The 26,850-nt window shown below is 32.8% G+C and overlaps 2 protein-coding genes across 3 annotated transcripts; one reads left to right on the top strand and one right to left on the bottom strand.

The window, feature by feature from the left end:
* The first annotated feature begins 7,197 nt into the window (after positions 1–7,197).
* LOC146932844 (basic helix-loop-helix (bHLH) DNA-binding superfamily protein) lies at positions 7,198–10,325 on the top strand. The gene is made up of 4 exons (XM_085708017.1): positions 7,198–7,316; positions 7,842–7,977; positions 8,285–8,429; positions 8,895–10,325. Exon 4 carries the CDS (start codon positions 9,202–9,204, stop codon positions 9,988–9,990), a length of 789 nt encoding a protein of 262 aa, XP_085564143.1. The 5' UTR covers positions 7,198–7,316; positions 7,842–7,977; positions 8,285–8,429; positions 8,895–9,201; the 3' UTR covers positions 9,991–10,325.
* Positions 10,326–11,782: 1,457 nt separating this feature from the next.
* On the bottom strand, positions 11,783–21,550 carry LOC146932843 (tobamovirus multiplication protein 1-like). Of its 2 annotated transcripts, XR_015008068.1 has the most exons (14): positions 21,380–21,550; positions 20,718–20,768; positions 19,929–19,962; positions 17,240–17,326; positions 17,100–17,151; positions 15,611–15,785; positions 15,381–15,476; positions 14,400–14,460; positions 13,404–13,468; positions 13,077–13,151; positions 12,906–12,981; positions 12,527–12,693; positions 12,337–12,434; positions 11,783–12,033 (listed from the first exon to the last, which is right to left on the bottom strand). XR_015008068.1 is itself a non-coding variant. In XM_085708016.1 (13 exons), exons 1-13 carry the CDS (start codon positions 21,482–21,484, stop codon positions 12,010–12,012), a joined length of 1,068 nt encoding a protein of 355 aa, XP_085564142.1. In that variant the 5' UTR covers positions 21,485–21,550; the 3' UTR covers positions 11,783–12,009. The 2 variants fall into 2 exon arrangements, 1 of the variants encoding a protein (XP_085564142.1); XM_085708016.1 differs by lacking the exon at positions 12,337–12,434.
* Between the last annotated feature and the right edge of the window lie 5,300 nt (positions 21,551–26,850).

Raw genomic sequence — 26,850 nt, 5'->3', positions numbered from 1 at the left:
GTTTTAAAAATAGGGTTAAATATGTTTTTGGTCCCTATAAAATGGCGACCTTCTAAGTTTAGTCCTTACTTAATTTTAATAGCTTTTTTAATCCCTACAAAAAAAATTTACTTATAATTTTAGTCCCTGCTAAAATAAATTTTGTTTAATTATCCTTAAACTCTTAAATTTTTAACGATTCTTTGTATACAAGTTTAGAACACTGTGAAAAGTTCATTTACTAAAATCTATAATTTTTTAACATGAAATAAATTAAATATGAATTTTTTAAAACGACAAAAGTTTAAGATATAAGTAACAAAAATATGGACGTAGAAATCAAATTTTTGCAAGATTTTTTTCGGAGGACCTTTTAATAACGTTCTTAACACGCATGTAAAAAATTGTTGAAAAACTTAAGAGTTTAAACATAAATTAAACAAATTTGGATTGAGTAAGGACTAATATTGAGTACAGAAATTTTTTGTAGGGATTAAAAATGCTATTAAAATTAAGTAAGGACTAAACTTACAAGGTCGCAATTTTGTAGGGACCAAAAACATAATTAACCCTTAAAAATATAAGTTGTTATTTTTTAAGTAATAATTGCACAACTTTTTACTAAAACTTACTCCCTTCGGTCACATTTGTAAGCAAAATACCACTTTTTAGGTTCATTCAACACCTAATATATTTGGTCTATAATATATACCAAATACATTAGGCATTCAATGAACCTAAAAAGTGATTTTTTGCTTATAAATGTGACCGGAGGGAGTACTTGTTTTAGTGGATTAACCAACGTTCAAAAGCACTATTTAACATTCTCCATTGTTTAAATAGCTTTTGTAGCTCAAACGCATAAGAGGCACCGGAGTGGTATGAAATCTTGTCTCGTGACCGTTGTATGTAGGTTTTTTTATGATGTAGAAATTTTAATTTTTTTACCTCAATTTTTTTTTACTAAACTAAAATAATGGAATGAAATAAAGAGAAAAATAATCTCAGACTGAAATCAAAGTTTGATCGAATGCTAGAGTTCAAAATCATAAAAGTTTAAAAAATTCAACATTCATCCATCCTCAACCTAAAAATTCATAAATTTCAATAAAGACTCATCTTCTTCACGATCGTATGTGCCAAGTATCAAACATAAGAACACGGTAGTTTTCTAAAAAAATTGATACAAAGTAAGAATTTGTTTTCTTCTTAGAAAACTTGCATTTTTTTTTAAACTTATCAACATTGTTATCCTTTTTATCGCAACAAAATCAAAAAAACCCGTAGAAAAAACTTTAAAAAATCATAAAATTCATAAACAATCTCAAGTCTTCATCATAAAAACATAGAAACTCAAATTTAATTAAAAAAATTCCATATAAATGATGCAATATTGACATTTTATAACATAAAAGATTAAACCAGAAAAAAAAATAAAGAACAAAAATGTTACCTGATTATAACATAAAAGATTAAACTAAGAAAAATATAAAGGACAAAAGTGTTAGCTTAAATTAATTTAAGGGATGACCTGTGTAATTTTGTCAAAAATATATTAGGTAGTTATAGACGAGGTCGAATGTGACAAAAGTGGTCAGTCTTCCACAACATGGTGAATCACGATTCAAGTTTTAACTAGAAGAGGTGTTAATATTTGATACACACACTTAGATATAATTAGTTTTGGTGGAGAGTACCTGTGAAAAAAAATATATGTTAGTTTGTTCATGCTAATTAACTACTCTATTTAATATTTCTTAAGCGGGTTAACTTGTTACTTTTGTTATTAATACTTAGCTTAGCTGCATTTCTTGAGTGATTTTGATTCATTACATTTCCCTCCAAAATGTGTGTTGAGATTACATCATTTACTTGCATGACACCAAACTCTTGTAACTAATGTGATCTCTCTTTAAGGGAAATGCTATCATGTGTCCTCGTGACACAGGTTAGTATATCAATGATAACATTTATGTATTTGAATTTCCCCCCAAAATGTGTGTTGAGATTACATCATTTACTTGCATGACACCAAACTCTTGTAACTAAGGTTAGTATATCAATGATAAAAATTATGTATTTGAAATTTTGCCTGTTTATTTCTTAATTTTTTTCTAATAAATACTTACAACATTTAAAATGCTTGACCCCTAAGTTTTTTCTAAATTTTGTTGAAAATAAATAAAATTTCTTTAATCATGACCTTATTTTAACTCTGAAAGAAAGTATCATAGATTAATGCTTATTTCACAAAAGAATCGGTATAAATGTCATTTTATAGTCAAGCTTGTGGGTCTTTGAAGAACAAACGAGTGGAACTTGAAATTCTCGTTCTCGTAGTGCAAATGTTCTACACAATGTCCGGGACAATGTGTACGACAATTATAGCACAATATTAACCAGATAAAAATAAAGTAAAGAGCGGTAGAGAAGAATACAAGAGATTTGGTAAGTCAATTCGGTGCAACGTCGCCTACATCTGGGGGGACATCCACCCAAGAAAAGAAATTCACTTTCAATAGTATTAGTTCCTAGTCTCATGTGAACAAACATTGTTCATTGTCTCTTCACCTGACACTACTTGGGTATTTCTACGATTCCCCCTAAATACAAGAGACCCCTCTCACTTTTCATCAATCACTATCCCAAATGATTGACTCAATCACAAATACAATAAAATAGGATAACAACTTCAAAACACAAACCAACTATTGCTAGAAGCACTGGAGTGGTATACAAAGAACAAATTACAACTCAACTAACACAAAACAACTCCCAACCTTTAGATATTCAATGGCGGCACAAAAGTTGTGTACAATAAAACACAAAGACTCAAGCAGAATAAACCCTAAAACTATGATCTTCAATATAAGATTTCACTAACTTGTTATTGGCTTGAGCCTTCTTATATCGTCATTCATCTGCTTGACCCCTTACATAAGATCATGTGTTAGCATGACCCCTTTCAAATGGTCAGAAAAACTTAGGGTTATGTTAACTTGTGCCCTTAGGGCACAAGTTAAGGAGCTTAAAATAGAAATAAACAATAAGTTTTGTATTGAAAACATAACTTTTGAAACTTTTAAGACATTAAATGCACAATTTTCAAGAAAAAACTTTTATATTTGGTTTCTTAACTTATGCCCAAGGGCACAAGTTAGCATTTCCCAAAAACTTAAAAGGTTTGGATCCTCGATAAAATTTGCATTCACTCTCACATTTATGTACTTTTAGCATTTTTTTTAATTTTAAATTAAAAAAATGTGTTGGTCATGAAAGTTGAGCAACATATTAATACATGATGTCAATCCAGTGTAAGTTTGGAGCCAAGTTACAAATGGCGTATGTCCAAGGTACTTTGAGATGTAAAAAATGCAATTAAGCTTATCAGTTAACATGTTTTTATAATATTATACTTTTGCTTGTTGAGAAATTGCTAAAGAGTATAAGGATTGAAGACTAAGATTAACTCTACTTTTACGTGTTTATGGTGGATCGACGGTGAAGCATACATTTAGGACGGTGATTTCTTTGTATATGTAAGTTGTTGTAAAGTATCAATTTTTAAATCTTTAAGAAATTAAATACAAGCTATACGAGCTATGATCGTTATTGATTCTCTCCTAAATTATGTTCTCCATATGTTCTCCATTTCAATGGATAATATTTTGATCCATTATTTATATATTTGATTCCTTAACGTGTTCACTGATGAAATTTATCAGAATTTTCCATACAATAATATGACGATTATGATGAATGTGTTTAGCAACATCAAATATTTACAGTTATTGATCCATGTGGATCTGGTAAATGAACCATTCAACTGTTTTGATTGTTAAAAGCCATGGTTTTGTATAAATAGTTGGTTGTGTACATGTTAAATGGATCGATTCTATGAAATAACAAATTGTGTTGGAATTAAACTTCATTGGTTAGTCCTGTAACGACTTTCCTTTATCTATATACACTAATCATATTCCAAGTATGATTGATCCCCATGTGCCTGTAATTAAAAATGCTCGAATGGACATTTTAATTAAAATTAAGATGGGTTGCTTAGTCAATTTGTTGAAAATAAATAAAATTTCTTTAATCATGACCTTATTTTAACTCTGAAAGAAAGTATCATAGATTAATGCTTATTTCACAAAAGAATCGGTATAAATGTCATTTTATAGTCAAGCTTGTGGGTCTTTGAAGAACAAACGAGTGGAACTTGAAATTCTCGTTCTCGTAGTGCAAATGTTCTACACAATGTCCGGGACAATGTGTACGACAATTATAGCACAATATTAACCAGATAAAAATAAAGTAAAGAGCGGTAGAGAAGAATACAAGAGATTTGGTAAGTCAATTCGGTGCAACGTCGCCTACATCTGGGGGGACATCCACCCAAGAAAAGAAATTCACTTTCAATAGTATTAGTTCCTAGTCTCATGTGAACAAACATTGTTCATTGTCTCTTCACCTGATACTACTTGGGTATTTCTACGATTCCCCCTAAATACAAGAGACCCCTCTCACTTTTCATCAATCACTATCCCAAATGATTGACTCAATCACAAATACAATAAAATAGGATAACAACTTCAAAACACAAACCAACTATTGCTAGAAGCACTTGAGTGGTATACAAAGAACAAATTACAACTCAACTAACACAAAACAACTCCCAACCTTTAGATATTCAATGGCGGCACAAAAGTTGTGTACAATAAAACACAAAGACTCAAGCAGAATAAACCCTAAAACTATGATCTTCAATATTGATTTCACTAACTTGTTATTGGCTTGAGCCTTCTTATATCGTCATTCATCTGCTGGGCTTTTCCTTCAACAGGCCAAAATATATTTGCATCAAATTTTCCTTCTAGAAATATACCTGCATCAAATCTTCCTCTCAGAAATATATTTGCAGCAAGTCTTTTATATTTTCGGCACCAATCTTCTAGAAACACATAATATATTTGAAACAAATCTTTTATATTTTCAACACCAATCTTCTAGAAACACAAAATATATTTATCTTAAATCTAATTTGGAAATAACTTCAAACACACGACAACTTGAACCGACGTCAAGAATACTTCTAGAAACAAACATTTCTTGGAGCACAAGTAACATATCCAAAAGCTTATGGAAAAATACGTGAAAACCATTACTCTAAATTATGCGAAAACCAACAGCAAGATGTCATACCACGTGCTAGAACATCTTGTCAGAACACACTGTTTTAACTTAATGTAGCCAATGAACATTCAAAAGAACAACAAAACCAAATCACCTTCTAACTTGGAACTTAGGTTAGTGATCTCTTTATTTTGGATTTTTTTTTTCCAATGTTTACACACGCATTTAAATTTTGCTCCTATTGTTCTAACAATTGATTGTTTCCAAAACTTCATACGTAAGCAAATGTTTGAGGACATACAATGGTTCAAACACGAGGGAGTTTGATAACATTTTTATTTACATATTTTATAGTTGTTTTATTAAATAAATTTATAGCTTTAGTTATGTTTTTAGAAGTATTTTTCTACTCTCTGTTTTTTTATCTTTTGATGTTTTAGTTGTCTGTACAGTATTAAGGAATAATTAAAGTATATAAATAGTTGTAAGTTTTGGACTAAAATGCCCTTATTATTTATGTTTTTTTGGCTAGTGTACAAAACCAGAAATATGATATTTGAACAACAATTTTTGACAACTTTTGTGACACATTTTTTTTCTCACACCCACATCGTGATTTGATTTTCTTTTTATGTTGCCTTGGTTTGTGTGCCAATATTTATATTTCTTTGTATATTTTGGTTGTTCCGTAAGTTGTCCCAAAAAATGATTGTTCAAATAACATTTCTCATAAAGTTACTCCATGACTCTTGTTTACTTCGATTGCATTAATTATTGAGTTGCTTCAATTTCATATGCGTCTTTTTGAGTTGCTTCCATGTTGGATTTAAAGTGGGAATGTGTTTTTTCTTTTTTTAATAGTTGCATGCATGCATACATGAATAGGTTCAAATATGTCATGGGCAATTGTAGTGAACCTTACCTCGAGAGTTGTATTGTGTTTAAATTCACATGTGATTGTTAAAAGTCACAACTCCTTTAATCATCTTATGGTGTGTTTTTCAACAATGATAAATTTGGTTAGAAGTAATACACTCACATTTACTTCAACCAATTAAAAAGCGAGTGTAGAGCGATGGAAAATTACAACACTTCTTGTATGCACATAGCATCCGTGTTAGCAGTACGAGTTTGTTCGAGATAGCTTATAAACTCGTATGACATTGGAATGCTAGTACGGGCCTGTTTGGTTTGGCTTCTGAGAAGCAATTCTAGCCCAAAATCAATTCTCTACAGTGCCAAAAGCAATTCTAGCCAAAAACAACGTGTTTGGTTCAGCTTTTCAGAATTGCTTTTATCCTCCAAAAACAATTCTCCATGAAGCTACAAATCCTAACTTCTAGCTTTTCTAGAATCAATTCTCCTTGAACAACGTGTATAGGTTTGTATATTTTATTATTACAACATGTTATTTTACTTTATTGCCCTTTATCAATTCTCCTTTAGCTATGTCTATTTTAGTAATTATACATTCAAAAGCAATTCTACATAATTGCATCCAAACATAAATCATTTTGTTTAATCAATTCTACATAATTGTATCCAAACATAAATCAATTCTCTCAGAATCAATTCTGTCAGAATCAATTCTCTCAGAATCAATTACTACCTCCGTTCCTTTTTAAGTGTCACTTTTTAACATTTTACACAAACCAAGACACTCAATAAATGTTACTTTTTCTTATACAATAATCTATACTTTTACTATAATAGCCTTAGTCATTTAATATCTTATTTCATATATTTCTCTCTCCACAATAAATAGGAACAAAAAAGGAACAAAAAATTTCTCCAAAAGTGACACTTAAAAAGGAACGGAGGGAGTATATTCAAAGCTGAACCAAACGGGCACTAAATCGCTAGTAAAAAATAATTGGCTTTTATATTATTTTAATCGAGCATTTGTCAACCTCACGGGTACCCATCCCTCTTCACGCGTGCTCTAATCGAACGGTCACTATCATACCCGCGATAAACGGAAGTGCATTTCCAAGAACAATGTCGATCTAATCCAACGGCTGAGATCATCCATGTTTGACCCATCCCATCACGCCTTCATATCTTGAAAATGCTCCCAATCTCAAAACTCTTCTCCGCAAAAATTTCATCTTCTTAGCATTTTCATCTCAACACACAAAACCCTTCTTCTCTGATCCATCTTCAATTTCCTTTCACACCCTTTTCCTCTTCCTCACAAATCCTAGGTCTTGCTTTTCACTCCAATTTTGATTTTTGAAATTCTTTTTTTTTTTTTTGGGCTTTGTTTTTTTGTTTGATTTTTGTTAAAAAGTTTCTATTTTTGGTTCAACAACATAGATTTATACGTATATTGAGTTTTTATTTGCTGATTACTAGGTATATATTTTTATTTCTATTTTCGAATTGATTCATTGATTTGGTACTGTGTATAGTTTTGATGAAAAGTTTGAAACTTTATGCTGTATTTGACTGTAAAAATTTATTCAAGTTAATGGGTATGAAAATTGAATTGTGGATTCTGTTCTTGAGATTAGATTTAGGATTTTTATATGTTAGGTATGTAAATGCTTTGTTAAATTCTAACTGGTATAATAACTGTTCTTTCATGTTTTTTCACTTTATTTATTTGTTTTGGATTTGGTTATGATTTTAGAGCTAGATTGGAGTGAGGTAGTCTTTTACTTCTATTGGTTTTATGTTATTTATAGTTGATTTTGCATTTAATGGAATCCTAATTTTGACACTTTCAGGTCAGAGTTTTGGGTTTGTCATTAAAGATATTCTGGAATTGAGATCAATCAAGATGCCTTGGTTTTCCCTTTTCAAGAGTAATTGTGTTTGCTTGGTGGTGTTTTTTCGCGTGATTCTGTAATTTAATTAGCTGAGGTAAAATATTTTGTTCTCTTAACCTGCTGCTATAGTTTATAGAATCATATTTATAACTTTTTCTACTGCTTGCCGTGGAAAGTTGAAGTTATGAAGTCAGTATTATTGTTTTGGATTGGTTGGGAATGCCATATAGCTTATACGACATCAGTGCCGTAGATAGAAACAATACACTGACTACAGCTTCCTTAGTTTCATACTTTATTTTGAACATTGTATTATGTATAGAACCTAATGTTTTACTATTTCATGTTGATTCTTATTTCTTCTGATTTGATGATCGTTTTATCCTGTCTTGCTGCTGCAGGTGATTAGGCTGCAGAGGAACTCCTCTAATTAGTGTTTTTTACTTTTCTATTTAGTAATTCTTGAGAATGTTCATTGCCAAAGTTGGGTACATTAAAATGAGTGTTGGAGTTATTGCATACAGTCAGTTGATGTTGGTTTGCCAGGTAAATATTTCTCCCCTTTTCTGGATTGCCATGATTTTGGATACGAGATTTGAAAATTAAATGGAATTTTGCATCATTCCTCCGATTTTGCATGCTAGATATTAGAATCTGTACAATTATTAGCACATATGACATAAAAATATTCTCAAAAGGAGGATCTGTCTATATTTCAGTTTCTAAAAATCTTCTCAAAAAGTGGATCTATCTATATTTTAGTTTCTAAAAATATTGAAGATTGAGCTTCATTATCTTGTTATGGCTAATGGCTTTATAAAGCAACATGCTTTGAAGGTTATCGGTAACTTTTTGAACATACACACTTTGTGAATGGCATGGTATAGAACTGCAGCATTGAACATCAACATCTCTAAATTTACTAATTGTCTCTCTTAGCTGTGAAATATTTTTTGCATTTTTCCTGTTCTATTATTGCTACCTTATATACCACTTCGTTTTCTTATGCAGGCTGAATATTTTCGTCAGTTGCTTAAGCCTGTTACGTAGTCTAGCTTCAAGGAACGTTGATTTGGGTTTGGGGAGAGATTGCCTTGTATTGAAATTCTTCATTAGAAGGCTGTTAAAAGACGAAATTTTAATTTGTAAAAGTTGCCATTATTTGTTTAGATGGAATTGGAATTAGCTTAGTACCTGCTGTTTAGTTGTTACATCCCTGTAGGAACATCCATCCAGCTCTAGTACCGAATAATTTCCAGTTGCACAGGCCAAATCAGCATTGTTTGCGTTTAGTTTAGTGAGAGTGGACGGATATTTAATGCAGACTCACGAGTATTTTCTCCCGGGAAAGGCAGTACGTCCTTTGGCAGATGAAGCCATTGGCACTTATATGAATGCTCCACATGCTTCTGCTTTCGGTACTTACATGAATGCTCCACATGGTTCTGCCTTTGGTACTTATATGAATGCTCCACATGCTTCTGCCTTTGATGCCGTTTTACCTCCAAGTGCGAGTCAGATAACACCATTTGAAAGGTTTAACTTGCAGCCCTCTGAGGTTTGCCCTAAGAATTTCATTGTCTTTGATCAAACAGATCAACAAAACAGGATTTTGTTCCATCCTGCAACGACCTACAAGTTTAACAGTCCCGGCTTCAACACTCATGCTACTTGCACTCAAGATTTTGAGAAGGATAAAATTAATCAAATGGAAACGGAATTGTCATCTTCTTTTGTAGAGGACTCTAAGGACATTGATGCATTGTTGAGCCTAGACTCGGATGAACTAGAAGACTATGACGAAGAAGAAGTCAGCACTGCAAGGACTCATGAAAAAGATGATAGTACGTCTGATACTTGCTCCAGTTACTGCACGAAATCAAGGAAGAAGAGGTTGTTATCATCCGCACATAACTCGTCAGGGACAAAGGGTTACTGCATCAGTGAAAAGAAACAACACTTGGAGATGAAGAGGATGGTGAAAATATTGAGAAATATCGTGCCTGGTGGAGGCAACCAAATGGACACCGTTACCGTTTTGGACGAAGCTGTAAAATACCTCAAGTCTCTCAAGGTTGAAGTCGAGCAATTCGGAGTTGGACCGTGAAAATGTCGGAGATACATATATGTTGCTGCTGCAGTCGGAACTCTGTCGTTGCCGACTACTTTCTGGCCCTGCGCACCTTCCTCGTAACCGTTGGAGGGAAGATGCCTTGCAAATTAATAATGACTGACATTTTACTTATTCTGGTCATGTAAGAAAATTCTGAAATAATTGTCCTTCTAGCTAGTGTTTTACTTATGCTTGTTTATTTACCTTCTGTATGAATTGTGGGGATTGACTGAAGGTTCTTTCCTAAAAATAATGTCTATTATGCATGTTGCTATGCCATGAATGTAATGTACTATCAATTTACTGGACTGATAATTTCCCCCATGTGAGTTCATGCATGTTTTTTCAGTACTTCTTGTACCTTGGATCCGTATTTGCATGATGCTGTCAAGTGCCATGTAAGTGTAATTTTCTAGAAAGAAGACAGATTTATTTTGCATGCTTTATGTACAAAGCTCGCTCAAATCTCTGTTGTGTAGATTTTCTTTACTACTGTTGTGGTCAACCTTCATTGAAATGTACAAAAGTTTCAATTAACACAGATCACTGTCGTGTATGCATTGAATGTGCATTTTCGTACCACTGGCTCCCAATACTGCATTTAGTGGCGCACTATTGAACCTTTTGTTTTTTGTTCAGTGGCTTCTAACTTTATACTGGTTTAGGCCCCACGGTGTTTCAAGTTTCATCTCGTTACATAACCTTCGGTGCACTGGAATATGCATAAAAAAAATCCGTATCTTTTTTCTTTTTTCTTCTTTCATCCGGATCCAATCTCAGTTGAAGTTGAATAATAATCGAAACAAACAAATCAATCCTTGTAACATGATATAATTGACAATGAAACTGATAACCTAGTTATATTCTTGTTTTTTGGGTACCTATTATTGCTATTTGCTGCATATCTATCAGCGTCACCGATTACATATTCTCACGTTTATTCTGCAAGTTCGATGGAATTGATCAAATCCAAAAGTTGAATATAAGGATTTTATTGAATAGACCAGTTATACAACATGATGTAAAATATAAGACGTGGGGGTATATTTCGTACAGTTTCTTTAAACAAAACATCTTTTTATTAGAAAAAGTATAACTTTTTAAGTGTTTTACCCATCTTTTACGACTTCAAAAAATGAAAATCTTAAAAAGTAATAATATTAAAACCGCTCAAAATGAGAATATATTTTAAATACATTTTATTGAAAATCATTATATATAAACTTTAAAAAAAAATTAAATGTTATCATGGTAAACAAACATAAACAGTTCACACTTCTAACCCACTTGGGTTGGCCTGATGATATTAACTTGAGACCTGAGAGTGTTCTCCTCCCCGAGGTCTTAGATTCGATTCTCCCCAGTGTCAATTTAAGTGGGCTAATTTAGCTTATTCAAAAAACAGTTCATACTTCTTAAAATCTCGCTTATTCAAAAAACAGTTCATACTTCTTAAAATCTCTAAAAAAATATCTATATTATTGAATGTATTTTTTTTAAATCTATTACAAAAAGACCCTTGATTTGAGATATTGTATCCAATTTGATTTTTATTTATTTTTTTAAATATAAGGCAAGTCATATCATTACCATAATGGTAGAAGCTAGTAAAAAGATCCTTGTCAAAACTGTGATATTGATTCAGTTTGCAAGCAGGTTGGAATAACATACTCGCTTGGCAACATTTATATTCACATCAGGCAAGTGTTATTTGAAACGAGAGATTCCCAACCACCATTGCATCCCAACTTTTTTTTTTTTTGAAAGAACCATTGCATCCCAAAACTTGTATAGCACGAAAAGAAATTTCATATATCAAATCGCTGCTATATACAGTTAGTTAGATTTAAAACGCAAGTACATTAGGATTGGAAATCATAAGGCCTTTTAGTACTTGCATCGACCATCACCATCGTTTTCTCTCATACTTGCTCTAAGGTTCAACATGTTCCGAAGAAACTCCAATATGCTGTGCCCAAATTCCAGCGGAACAAGAAGATTTACATGGAAAGATTATATAGGACTAGCTCTTGATGTCTGCAAAAATGACAGAGGTTATGTCACTATACAATTAGGTTAATGTGCAACAAAGGCATAAAACATGACAAAACAAAACACACAAGAAAAGAAATGCATGATTAAAAACTATTGAGGTAGGACAAAAGCATAACTATTGTAAGATGAAAAGCTTCCTTGACCGCTAGAAAACTAATACACAATAAAAAATGTACCGTGCTAGTCAGTTCATTAAACAAAGTTATTTTAAGAAAATTATTGACATCATAATATTCTGCATAGATGAATTATTTCTGCATATGCTCGATCGACATTCAACTTCACCTTGTGACTTGTGTGATGACACTCGTCAGAAACAATATGAATTTGAATCTTAAAGCCTCAACCGTCAAGAGCAATCCATGTAAAAAATTATTTTTCTACTGATGAAGGACAAGATAAGGAAAAAGATTTCAGAATCAACTGAATACTGCAAAGATAATTTAACCAAAGAAAAGATGTGTGCTATAGGGACCTGATTCTGTAGGCTTGTAGCTGTAGTCCAGCGCTGAGGATGATGAGCAGCAACTGAACTATTAGCAACAAAAGCGATTGTACTTGATTCCTCTACTACATCAGCAGCTTCTGCTGGCGGTAATTCTCTCATCACCCACAGTACTACTGCTGAAGGTATTGATGAACCTGGAAATAGTGTCAGGTTCAGAATTAAAGGAGAAGAAACCATTTCAAAAAGCAATCAATCTACAATTGAATGGAAAATACAAACAGAGTATTATAGGCAGCAGGCCAGGTACAATGTTTTCAAAGACTGTCATTACTTTCGTAAAAGGAAAGAATAAAAGATTCCATCAACTGAAGTATGAGGCGATAACTATCTTATTAACAGCACATACCCACAAAAAAATACAAAATCAGCAGAAGAGAGGCATATACATCATTCATACGCTGCTGATGCCAGTGAAACATCATCTGCAATAATAAAATAATAGCATGAAGGCTAGTTCAGGAAATTTTAGCATTTATCAAGGATAAAAAACTCTTGCAAACACTTAACTTATACTTACAGGAATGTCCGTTAAAAGTTCTATGCAGGAACTTGATGTGAAGCATAGTACAGAGACTATTGTTAAACCTGCAACCTGATAAAATGGAATGCTTTCAATAATCTATAAAAATATTATGCACACCAGCACAAGCCGGCATCACTGTCTCTATACATGTGCATTTATCTAAAATAAGCATTTAAAGTGTAGAAAAATGTAGATAACGTGCAAGAAGCCATGAGTGGGGCATCCAGCAGCAAGCAGGTCACATGACCTAGAAAACAAACAAGCTCAACCCACGAAAGCTATGTGTTATCTAATGCTCCAGAGGAAACAGAAATTTAGTACCTTTCCCATTTCAGATGAAGGTTTCTCAGCTCTCACTTTGCTCATCTTCAAGCATAATAGGATTCCTATAAAGGAACATAAACAAAAATTACAATGAGAAACTATGTCTATAAAAACAGGCATCTCACGACTCAGTACTCAATAGTCATTAACATTTCAACAATACAACTCTTCAAAAAAAAAACATTTCAACAATACAAATTATTGACTTGGATTTTTTATAAATCCATCCAAAGCTTGTCATGTAATGAATGCTTTCTTACAAATAGAAATTTCCTTCAATAATACTAATGTAGAAAAAGAGATGAAAACCATAAGCATAGTTTAACTATTATTTTATTCTTTTGGCTAGTTATGTTATTGGTGTGAAGTATCTACAAACTTTGCCGATAACCAATCTCCGCACAGAAACATGGCTGGACCACCTTTAGGAGAGTCTTCCTTCCCAACCATGTTCTTTTCCATCACTAAGGCTCAAACCTGAGACCTTGTTTAAGTATCAGAATCCAGTTCCACTCGGACCAAGGTAATGTTGGTATTCTACGATTTTATTTATGATTGACTTTCCAGAAAAATAGGGCGTATATTATGTTTGAATTTGGTATCACCTAGTTGCTCACCCAACATTACCCTAAAATGATTATTATTATCATTATTATAGAGAATAAACATTTCTTCACTACAACTTTGTCTCATATTTTTGTTTTGATAAACAGCAAGATAATCAAATTATAACAGCAGAGTTTGAGTGCTCTTATCACACAAATGGTAGAAGACATGAAGCACATGTGTTATGTAGAATATAAAAAAAAAATCCGAACAATAACCGTTCCTTCTAGATAATCAGCCAAATAAATGCAGGTTCATAAATTGATTGATGCCGATGCATTTTACACAAAGATATACAAATTAGTACATCCCTTCAGCAAGAGAAGATAATCAACTTCAAACCTACTTAACTTAAAATGGAAAACAACTAGAATAGTAGTTGCTTACCATAACATGCCAGTGCTGCGCCTAAGAAAAGCATTCCAATAGCAGAAATATCCAAGTACACCTGCATGAGATCTTTAGTCACCAAAACATGATTGAAAGGATTGTTCAAAGACTGAGAAAACATCCACGGTTCATTATAACTATGGCATCCAAGCTTATCACATGAATCCATCCTCATCCAAACAACATATACCATAGTTCTTCCTACTCTTTTTCGATAAGAAAGTTAGAAGATCCCCCCAACATTTCTATTTAAAGTCAGCTAGACTTTTGAAAGAAACAAGTGTCAGTTACACAGGGTACATAACCATTTTACAAAGGTTTCCCTGGCAGATATTTAGGAGATTGGGTAACTATGTCTCATTGATCCTTTGACATCTCCTGTTTATTTTCTATTTTTCTTATTTTATTTTAAGGAGAATCTTCTATCCTCAAAACACTTTTTAATCATCTCTGATTGTTTTGTTGTGTTGAATTTTTTCCTTATAGAAAATATTCACAAAAATATTTTGGCCCAATCAAATACAAACATGTTGAAGTCCCCCATCGACTAGAGATATGGCCTAAGCAATGCTTATAAGGCTTGGACAGTCTTCACCTTACAAGTTGGTTTTGTGGGACTGAGTTAGACCCTAAGCCAAATTCTAAGATGGTATTAAAGACTATCCTATTTCTGTTATTGGACTAAGTTCTCTGTCACCTTACAAGCTGGTCTTGATGAATTGCTTTAGGCCCCGTTAGGATATAGAATAAGGAGAATTACAACCACTAACAAGAAAGTCATAGTGGTGCATGGCATCATAGATCACAAAAATAACAACCACTACCAGAACTTTTTCCATTAGATGAGTATGACTACATAAGTCAATCAATGCCATTGCATTCTATCATAAACTATAATCCCAGCAAGTCATTAGATCTAAGTCTTTTCTTAATGCATTTTGGATTATACAAAACAAAATGAAGTTACAGTTACCATACCCGAGCTGCCACTTCAGAGTCAATGGGATTCTTTCCTAGCCCAATCCAGATTATTACAGCAAATGCCACAATGGTGATGAAAAGTAGCAACATAACCTGGCGAATCATATCCAAGTCATTATATTTGAAGGAAATACTTGTGAAATTTATATATGACTGTCAAAATTAAGGATAGAGTGAAAGACAAAAATAAGAGCTACATGAGAATAAGCACTTTTTGTTTCTCATACCAAAGTCACAATCTTTTGACGATATCCAAGACGAGAAAAACGAATAGGAAAACACTTTCTATGTCTATCCCTGTTCGCTAAAATCAATTCATTTGAAGTCTTTCCCAGCAAAGGCTCCTCAGAGAAACTTCCTTCATAGTCATCGTCATCGTCTGGCTGATGGCATAGGTCAACCCTAGAAAAGGGACCCAAGTGCAACATAAAAAGTAGTTAGTATTGAGTAATACAATAGCCTAAAATTATATTAGATATACATCATTATAGCTGCTGCTCAATTCTCATTCAATAAAGCACTCTATTATCATGTTAATGCGAGTGGATGACCTGTAGAGTTAGATGGTCAAGTATACATACAACAGTGGGGTGAAATGGGGACCAAGCTTCCAACAGACATACCCCCATCACCAAAACACACCTCCTTGACCGCCTTGAATTTTCACAATTTTCAACTTTTGCATAAAAGATTGCTCTCCTCTAATGTTTCAATCATTGCTACAAAATCCTAAATTTGTTTTCATCAGCCAATCCTTTTCATTTTTGTTTTAAAAAATCACTATCAAGATCACACCTATGCGCCCACCAAAATATATAATAAAGTTTTAGCATCATTAATGTCATTCGATCATTCTCTGGTCGTGATTCATTCTGTAGCTAACGATCATTTTATCCTAACAAGACTTTGTAAAGAGAGGGAAATAATAAAAATTGAAAATTTAATATTGGTGTTTTTATTTTGCAACACCAATCAATGTAATACGTAATTAAAAAAAATTGCATCCACGATATTTATTTGCTAACATACAATCTCCGCTTTAGAGGAAATACATGCCATCTTATACTAGTTAAATCAAGTTTACATTTAAACGATCTGATTCAAGAGTCCAGTTCGACCATTTAACAAAAATAGTGGACACAATATAAATGGTTTAAAACAAGAAATGCCTGCAAATTGAATTAGATCACAATACTACCTCAAAGTCTCAAAACGCCAAAACAAAACAATGTTTGTTTTCTTGACAACTCAGAAAACCAAACCTAACTGTCAGCGTGCATATTTATGCACATTTCATTTTCAAAAAAGTCATGCACATATATATTTTTTTGAATGGCAAATGTTAGTAATTAATTGTTAGATAATATTACTTATTCGTCCGGATTTGAACCCAGAGCCTCCAACTCCTTAACCCTTAGCTCAAACCAGTTGACCTACCCAACCCTCCCGCTTGTTTGTGATATATATACTAATAATGAAGCAGCTTGAATTAAGTTTTGCTGGCATACAGTAAACAACAATTCACCACTATAGTTGTAAGAAGGGAAATGAATCAAAAGTGAAAAACAGACAAATAAATAAGAAAGAGATGGCAGCAGAGATTTCTCAAGGCTGAAGAGCGATTGTTAGTACTTGCTACAGGTAATTTTTTTGTAGCAAACACTGCAAGTCAGTAAAAACTAAATAAACATCTTAACAATAAGTAAAGTTACATACCAGAAGGATAAAAGAAGAAGAAATGCTGCAAAAAAAAGTACTTTGGGGAGTGCTGCAAAACAATTTTCAACAGTTTAAACATTTTAACCAACAATAAAAGCTTATCACCGGTGTCTAGTTAATACTGAACAGAGGCATACCCATAAAGATAAAACCACAAGAGTGTGACCAATATGTCCATCCCTTGCAAGCAGCAAGGAGTATCAATGCCAAATAAATGGAGTAACCTGCAATTTGAAATTGAACAGTTAAGATGAAATAAAGAGAAAACAAGGAGGACGGGCAATGTTAACTATTGCTGATGTAATTTGTGAGTAACTAAAATAGAACCATTTCACAAATTCACACATTGGACAATATTTGTATCAAGTAGTTATTAAAGATCATCGTTTCTACGTAAAAGAATTTGATAAACAGGCAAGCTACACATGATATCTGACATAGAAGCGTGAGATTACCAAAAGAACGCTAGACTTACCAAGTTTAGGACTATGACGAAAAACATGAGAAAGAGATATGCTAGGTGTTTCCTAGTTAGTTGCTTAGTTTGGCTGGGATAAATAGAAGAAACAAAGCCCGTAGCCTATAAATAAGAGAATAAATTGGGACTTGGGAGGGATATCAAACTTGTCATTTGTGAGAGAGAGAATTGGGGCCTATAGGTGTAGGGAAATTCACACTCTTATTGTTATGCAAGTTTGTAGTTGTACTCAAGGGAGACTTTTCTCATATTTCCTAATAAATACCACCAAGTATTTTTCAAATCAGTTTTGTAAGAGTTGAGTTAGGTCCAACTCAAATTCTAAGATGACATCAGAGCCTATCTAAGACATGGTTGGTCACCTGTTATTGGGCCACTCAAGTCATGCCCTAGATGTTCAATCATGGATGTGAAAAATATGTGTTGAGTCCCACATTTGATGAGATCTGACCTGAAAATGAGATTATAAATGAGAGACATCATCACCTTACAAGCCGTTTTTTTAAGGGTTGTGTTAGGCCCAACCCAAATTCTAAGAGCAACACAAAAATATTAATGAATGAGGTGAGGATGATGGGTTTGAAAGCCAACGGTTTAGGTAGTGGTGATGATGGCAAGTGTGAGTGAGGTAATGCAAAATGCGGTGAGTTTTGAATGATCATATTAGCAACCTTTGAAGCATGTATGGAAGAAGGAAATGGCAGCACCGTTCATTGCGTCCATAACACCAAAATGTAAAGTTTACACAAGGAGGAGATGGGTGAGTTCCGCATGATATTTTCCACATCTCAAGTTGGCGGGAGGTAGTCAACTTACATCAATATAGATGGCCATTGCAAGAAGAAGTGCAAAGTGGTGATTAGGGAAGAATGGAGTGGATACCAACTAAACCCTCCCTTGCACAACAAATGGGCCAATCCCCAACCTATTAATAGGAAGAAGTGAGACTTTCAGGAAAGTGAGCCCTGTCAACTCATCCAAACAGAAAACGGGGAACTAGATCTCACTGTGAGGAATTTTCAAGAGATTGAAATGATCATGGGGATTTGCACTTTGTGATGGCTACTCAGTAGTTAGCACAAGTAACTTGCGTAATAAAACTTGTAGGATGTGAATGGTTGACCAAGTATTTGACCCATTTGACAGAGATTTAAGGCTGCTATGGTAGAGAGAAAAAAGAGACTTCTAAGCCACTATCGAATCTTTAGAGCTAGCTACTGTTGTGGGGATTGAAGAAGATCAATGCGACCCTAGTCAACATTATTGTCATTAGCTTAGTTAGGTTGGGATCGTTATTAGCAGCAATAAGGCACATTGCATGTAAATAAGTGGATACTTGAGAGGGAGATCATTAGATCAATCATACGATTTGTGTGTATTAGAGTTGTTGGGCATAGGGAGTTGCAGCGAGTTTTGTAGCTGTTTTAAGGGAAAACTTTTCCTGATAATAAAATACAAGGTTCCCATCAGAATTCTCCTGATAAAATTATAAGCAAAATTGGTGCATCGTTTTTATTGTACAATCTAATTTGTCACAACCCATTAAAGACAGTAAGCATATTTTTCATTGACCAGCAAGACTCAAATTTAACCCTACTTCTGGTTGTGCAACATGAGGGATGGGATTAACTAATACAAGTGCAAGTATACCACTTAAAGAATATATAATTAATATGAAATAACATGATTTCAACTATGTGAGTTATCAACCATATCTGATGTACCTCTCAAAACTTATGCAAGTATAAGACGATATAACCCCAGTGGATATCTGGCAGAGAAATCTGAGATCTCTAGCCATTTCTTACAAGATACTAATGCAAAAGAAAATGGAATAGAATGAAGGTGGAAAATCAGGTCCAACTATCAAAGTACTTTTGTAAAACAAAACTTCAACGTTGATGAGTAGAGATCCTCTCCATTTGTCACGAGAAATGGAGATCTCTATTTGGAGAGAGATAGACACAAAAGTAGATAGTAGGTCCCACCGTTAAGTGGGTCTCACTATCATTAAAAAAAAATCAAACTTTTTTGTGTCTCTCTCTCCAAATGGATCCCCCCCCATATTTTTTTTAAGAAATGAAGAAGATCCTAACCCAATTTTGATGAGTTGGGACTAATGAATGCAAGGGATGATAGGTATAAACTAAAAAGCGTTCTGAAGAAATGGCAAAGTTGCAAACACAGCCATTTCTTCAGGATGGCCTCATATATCGTTGCAAAATATGCAATAAAAAAGGGATTAGTCTAACCATTAAAAATAGGAAATGATAAAAAATCAGTAACCCGGGCCTAAAATACTTGACATTTAAAATAGACTTTGAGCATTAAAGGTAAATACAACTAACCCCAATTAGAAGAGCCAATCAATAGATGAAACACCTGCAATCCATATATTTACATTTCATGAGAAGCTAATATATTTAACAGAAGCTGGTTTAATAGCAAGTAAAAACCTAGAGTGGTGAGTGACAATGAAACTACATTCCAATAGAAAAATTATACACTCATAAAAGCTCAAAGAATAAGTAATAGAAGTACCATATACCTATGTGCAATATACAAATTGCAGCTACATTACGATATTCCATCGCATGTCTATCCTTTCTTTTTTGTAATGCCAGCATTGAAATTAGTTTTTATAGACATGTGGACACTACACTGGGACTAGAATTTGATGCATTCATTGATCATGTAAGATACACACACAAACATGTAACATCCCCACACCACCAGCAAAAATTAGAGAGGATAGGTAGCAAAAGGAGAAAAGATAAGGGTGGCAGATGTTGCCATCTAAAAAGTAACAAATTGCTAGTTACTTAAATAGCAACAAAAGCATACTCTTCCAGCCTTTACTATAAACACACAAGACCATTTATTTATATACTGAATTCAAAATGAATGTTGAGTTGGAAAGGCTCTCAAATTTCGATAATTGGTATAGTGAAGACATAATTCCAACAGCACAACTATATGCAGTGTGAGACTACAGCATCGATCGGCAAATAGTGGCCAGTCACATTTCACTTATCGCTTATTATTATTACATTTAAAAACTATACAAGTTCATCCATTCACAAAAGATCAAGTCATAGCAGCAATCTGAAACAAAGTAGCTCGGAAAATGCACTTACTTTTTGGCGAGTCCAACCAAGCTCTGAACTTCTCAAGTGAATCCTCAGCAACTGGGGTACCCAAAAACAAAAAACAAACATTGAGTACAATAAGAACTCACACTACACTACAACATAAAGAACTCAAATCTCAGCTTCTCGAAGTCAATGATAATGAAATACTATCCCAAACACTTCATTCTTAAACTGAATCATAATCAAGTTTAAGTAGATAAGTGAAATCAAGATTGAGTTAATTAACCCTAAAAACTAAACCTAGCTTCCCAATTTCACCATACCAACACAAACCACTATTAATTCAACATAACACACTCTTCTCAATAGTGTTTATATAAGTCTTGAATCAAATATTTGTTAAAAATTACATTTTACTAAAAAAATAGTTCCAATTGTATAGTTTATCAAACTTTTTAGCTCATTCAATAAACAACAATAATCATCACATAAAAATAGTCTAATTGAATTTCACAACCATCACAAAACAATAAAAAATTCACAAAATGCAGTTCTAATAATCTCAATCCATTCAGTAAAATTCAACACATTTTCCTATCTCAAATTCCTCATCCAACTAGCCACCATTATCCTAACAATCAGACAAAACTCAAAACCTAAATTGATCGAATAATCTAAAAAATAAACGAAAATGCTGAAAAAATAACCTGAATAGAAGCAATGGAAGCAAGAATCGCGTGAACAATAGCAAGGACAATGATAACAGCAAAGAGTGGATACGGGAAACAGTGGCCCCCACCGAATCCCGCCATGGCTGAAGGTTGTTGAAGGAAAGTAGAAGAAAATGGAAGAAGAAAGAGGTTTTGTTGAACTCTCACAGAGAGAAGAGAGAGGAGAGAGATCTTATATATATCGATATATCTATATGTGAGTGCATGTAAGAGAGAGAGAGAGAGAGATTTACCAACACCGCCACATGAAACAGCACAAGAGGATATTGTGAAGAGGGGTAAAATGGGAAAAACAGAAATGAATCTGTTGTGATTTTGTGATAACAATGGGAACGATTGTGCCAGCAAAGAATTATGGTCGTTTTTGTGTGGAGAAAATAAGACGCATTTTCTTTTCTCTTCTCTTTCGTTTTCGTTTTTTAGAATTTAATTTAATTTAATTTCTCATATGATATGATAATGATATACTATGATATTAATATAATGACATGAATTATTGGGTATTGTAATCACATACTGCGTTTACTTTTGTCACGATTATGATTATCATTAGTACACGTTTTTCTTATCTTGCAAAATCGTAACTGTTTCTGTCAAATTGTGTTTGTCTGTTAAATTCAATTGGTTAATTCGATTTTAATCATTTCGGTGAATGAATTTTATGTTTTTTTTGTTGGTATAAAAAAAGATTTTTATGTCTTTTAATTACATGTGATAAAAAAATTGAATGAATTTTGCATGTTGTAAAGACATTTGATATTTGAGGCGATGTAGTTAGAGTTTTAACTTTTTAGTTTTTTTGAAGAAAGCTAGAGTTTTAACTTGATTTGTCGTTTACTGACATTTAAAATGTGTGGTTCTCGTCAATAGATTATTTGATAATAATTTTATGTTAATGTGGTGTACAATAAGATAAAAAAAAAAAGAACTGAGTTTATGTGTTTTTTTTTTTTGAATGCAGAGTTTCTTTGTGTTAAAAAAATACTATAGGGTGAGGGAATTGTAGATTAAACTTGTACTGTAGATGGTCAATCATATATAATATATTTTCATTTTCTATTGTGTTTTTTTATGAAAGGGCAAACTTTAGATAATACAAAATTGAAAATAATATCGTTTGAGAGAATCTGAGTTAGATTTTTGATGGAACAATTCTTTGTTAGACACTCTAAATGGAGTTCGAACATACCTTCATTCATGTATGTATGAATTTATAATGAACATTGCTAGTATTTTGTTTATCTAAAAAAAACTTCTATGAAATATAGTACATGTTTGGTATTGCGGTTAGTTTGAAAAATAAAGTTGTCCAACCCACATGATACCAACCATGTACATAGAGTAGTTGCATCTTTTATCACGACAACAAAAATTAGTGAAAGAATATTTAGAAAAAGAGTAATGATATTTTGACATCCATTTGATGACAACTTTATTGACAATCTTGTTTTTCTCACTTCTTATTGGTCAAAAACAATGGAGAGAGAAAAAGAAAGAGAGAGGATAACAACATCATGTGAGTATGAGAGTGAAAGTTGTCCAAAAGTTGTCAAAAAGTGGTTGTCAAAATATCATTTCTCTTAGAAAAATGGCAACATCGGAAGAAACATTAAAATTGTGACATGGTTGCGAACAAGAAGGCAAAAAGGATTGCTTGAAGAGCAACCATAATGAATAGTGTACACAGCAAGGGAGTTTGACTCGATCCATGTGTTGCGAAAACTTCTTCCAAGAGCTAAGTTGAGTCAAATGAGGATAGAACACATTCAATATGTTGATGTATTGTTTTTTTCCCCCCTAAACTATTCAACGATATTGAGGTTTTTTTTTTTTTGACAGAAACGATATTGAGGTAATAATTTTACAAATATTGCAATTGATTATCTCGGAAACAAGTAAGTGATTATTAGTGCTTAAAGTAACTTATTAATGAGAGAGAATTGGTGTGTATTTCATTTTGAATTTAATTGTGCAATTTTGAGGAGGTTTGAGGTATAGGGTGTTGGTAGCTCGTTATGGTGAGAAGGCATGGAGGTTGGTAGTTGGGGACTGAAGTGGTTCTTTGTGGTGGCGGGAGGTAGCGAAAATTCATGATGGTGTAGGTGTTGAGGGGGGGGAGGGTGGTTTGAGGAGAGTATTGTGTGAAGGGTTGATAATGTTGTAAATACTTTTTTCTGGACAGATTTGTGGTTAGGAGGAGTTCCTTTTTATGCGAAGTTTAGTGCCTATTCGACTTGTCAGAGAATAAGTGGTGCACGGTAGCAGATATGTGTGGTTTAAGGTGGGAGAAAGGAGGGGCAGCTTGGCAGTGGCGCCGTCGGTTGTGGGCATGAGAGGAGGAATTGCTAGGGAAGTGTAGGATTTACTTCAAGATATTTCTTTGCAGCCTAACTCTACATATCAGGGACAGTGGAGGTACGATCATTGCGGCTGTTACTCGGTTAAGGGTGCGTATAAATTGCTCACTAGCCAAGAGTCTTATTGTGTTGCAGCTACCTCAGATCTCATTTGGCAAAAACAGGGTCCCTTGAATGTTTCTATTTTGGCTTAGAGATTTCTTCGGAACAGGTTACCGACTAAAGATAATTTGGTGACGTGTGACATTATTTCTCACGACTCTCAGTTATGCGTGATTGGCTGCAGAGGCTTAGTGACGGCTCACCATTTGTTTCTCTCTTGTCCTTGTTTCGCCCCCCTTTGGAGCTTGGTCAGGTCTTGGACGAGCATCTCATCAGCCGATCCGAACTTCTTCAGGATCATCTTGTTCACTTTGTTGACTCCTCTGGTGGCAGGCAAACACGTCGTTCTTTCATGCAAATTATTTGGTTATGTCGTGTTTGAGTTTTGTGGAATGAGTGAAATAATAGATTTTTCAAGAATAAGGAGAATACAATTAGTCAACTGTTAGATAAAGTGAAGTTACATTCTTTTTGGTAGCTGAAAGCTTATAATGTCAATCTTAGTACAAACTTTCATATGCGGTGGTCGAGCCCTTTTGTTTGTATGAGCATCAACTAACTTATTTTCGTTTCCTTTGGTTACTATTGTTTGGTCGTAAACTTTTGTGGTTCTTCTTAGCACACCTTGTGCTACGTAAGGACTCTCTGTTATTGTTAATATAATATATTTTTGTTTGTAAAAAACATTGTGCAATTTTGAGGTTTATTTTTGTAAACCCCTAGTCCTCCATTGAGGCCTAATTTAATCATAATTCAATTGCTTGAGATTCTTAGTTATTTTCTTTCAGAAAATGAAGACTGACCACTTTATTGAAAATCTCTTTTTTTTTTCCTCTCTTTTTTTAGATGTCATTATCCGTAAGAGCAGTGATATTTGTACAACCATATGTGACAACTTTGATGACAATTTTTATTTGCTCTCTTCCTATTGGTCCAAAACAATAGAGAGAGAAAAAAGAAGAGATAGATTAAGAATATAATGTGAGTATGAGAGAGAAAGTTGTCAAAAAGTTGTCATAAAGTAGATGTACAAATATCATTTCCCTATCCGTAATAACTTGATGTAGATATTGTTCTTAGTATCTAGGTGGATTGCAATCTACTTGCTTTAAATTTCATTTCAATTCCTTAAAGTCTCTTATGATTTTATTCCTTCATTTTGTTGGGGTTTGTTTGAGTTATAGACCATGAAGAATCATCAAATTCATCATAGCACTTTTCGTTGTACAGTTGTGAGAAAGTTTTTATCAAGGCAAGAAGGAGATTATCAACGTGGTGAGTGATTATTACGGTGGTGAAGTGTGCGTGTGAGTGATTGTACCTTGTTACTTGTTAGTGTTGTATACAAAATTTCCCATTGAATATATTTTTTTAAGGAAAATGCTAACAAGAAGACCCTTTTTTTAAAAGACCCATTGAATATTTTATTGTTAATTAAATTGCAATGACTATTGCTTAAAAAAAATTATTATGATTAAGGTTAAATAAGTTTTTGGTCCCTATAAATATAATCAATTTTATTTTCGGTCTTCATAAAAAAAGTGACGTTCGCTGACATGTTTTGATTCCTATAAAAAAAAAAAGGAAAATGCTAACAAGTGCCCTAAGGGCATTGTTTAAGCATCTAAAAGTGGCAATTTTTGCATTGATAATTCCTATAAAAAATTATCACATACTTTTAGTCGTTGTAAATTTAAAATTTGTTTAATTATGCCTCAACTTTTAAATTTTTGAATGATTTTTTACATACTTATTTAAAACATTTTACAAAGTTTTCCCGCAAAAAATTAGTTCAAAATTTGATTTTTATGTCCAAATTTTCATTACTTTCATCTTAAAAAATTAGTTCAAAATTTGATTTTTATGTCCAAATTTTCATTACTTTCATCTTAAAATTTTTTGCGTTTAGACAAATTCATATTTAATTCATTACATGTTAAAAGAATCTAATTTTTTATAAGAAAGTTTCTTATAATGTTTTCAACATGTTTGTAAAAAAACATTAAAAAAGTTATAAGTTTAAGAATAATTTAAACAAATTTTAATTTAACAATGTCTATTCACCATAAACTATTATAGCGTGAACATTTTATCCATAAAATCTATTTTTTGTTTGCTATTCTTTTTATGATTTGTTGTTATGGTAGAAGATGAAATTCACTTATAGCTATCACCTTTTTAGTGTTCTTCCATTTCATATTAATATGCGAAAAATATTTATCTAATCATATTGATTTATAGTTGTATAGGTACATTCATATTACACACATGGATATATTATGCCTATATGAAATAAAAGATAAGTAAAAGACAAGAGTATCCAACTATAAAACAATTGGAAAACATACTCTAAAATTCTTTTACTAAATTTCTTTTTTTTTTGGGTCAAAAAAAAAAAAGAAATTCAATATTATAATAATGATAAAAAAAGAAATCTAATTAAATATTTAATTTCATTAATTTAAAGAAAACCCGATGTCAATGGATTTTAAAAGAAATGTTAGTTAATTAGTATGCAAAAGAGTTGACCTTTCTCATATAATGTACACGAACGATGCTAACATAACACATAATACCTCTTATATGTATCATCAACATTTCATATAAAATAGTGATATGTTACAATTAATAGTTAAAAGTGGGGACAACCATCTCCCCTAACTTAGATTATAAAGTTGAATTATGTTTAAATCAAATACTATAATGGTAACAAATTGAAACCTATATCATTTGTATTGCAATCCTTAAACTCTAAATGTTCTTCAATGATATGTGCGTTGAGCATCATATTAAACATTGATTTGACTTGAAGTCATCAACATCCCACTTTAGAGAGAAATTCTATTATACAAGACCCATTATTACAAAATACGCATACATAAAACAAGACTTTTATGATTGCATTATTTTGTTTCATAATACTTACCAAACCTCAAGACTACCACATTTAACTCGTCATTATACGAAGGAGAGAGAGAAACTAGAGAG

This window comes from Medicago sativa, chromosome 4 (genome assembly GCF_051527215.1).
Source record: "Medicago sativa cultivar Bolivia chromosome 4, Bolivia_mono, whole genome shotgun sequence".
NCBI lineage: Eukaryota > Viridiplantae > Streptophyta > Magnoliopsida > Fabales > Fabaceae > Medicago > Medicago sativa.
This window is presented reverse-complemented; position numbering and strand designations above follow the sequence as displayed.

What these genes read in the sequence shown, in the direction of transcription:
- LOC146932844 (XM_085708017.1), top strand. Translation starts at nt 9,202, where the DNA reads ATGCAGACTCACGAGTATTTTCTCCCGGGAAAGGCAGTACGTCCTTTG.
- LOC146932843 (XM_085708016.1), bottom strand. Translation starts at nt 21,484, where the DNA reads ATGGCGGGATTCGGTGGGGGCCACTGTTTCCCGTATCCACTCTTTGCT. An exon ending in GATTGGCTCTTCTAATTGGG is followed by an intron (nt 17,327 to 19,928) that starts GTTAGTTGTATT and finishes TTCAAATTGCAG; the next exon opens with GTTACTCCATTTATTTGGCA. An exon ending in CTACAAGCCTACAGAATCAG is followed by an intron (nt 12,034 to 12,526) that starts GTCCCTATAGCA and finishes TCATTTTTGCAG; the next exon opens with ACATCAAGAGCTAGTCCTAT.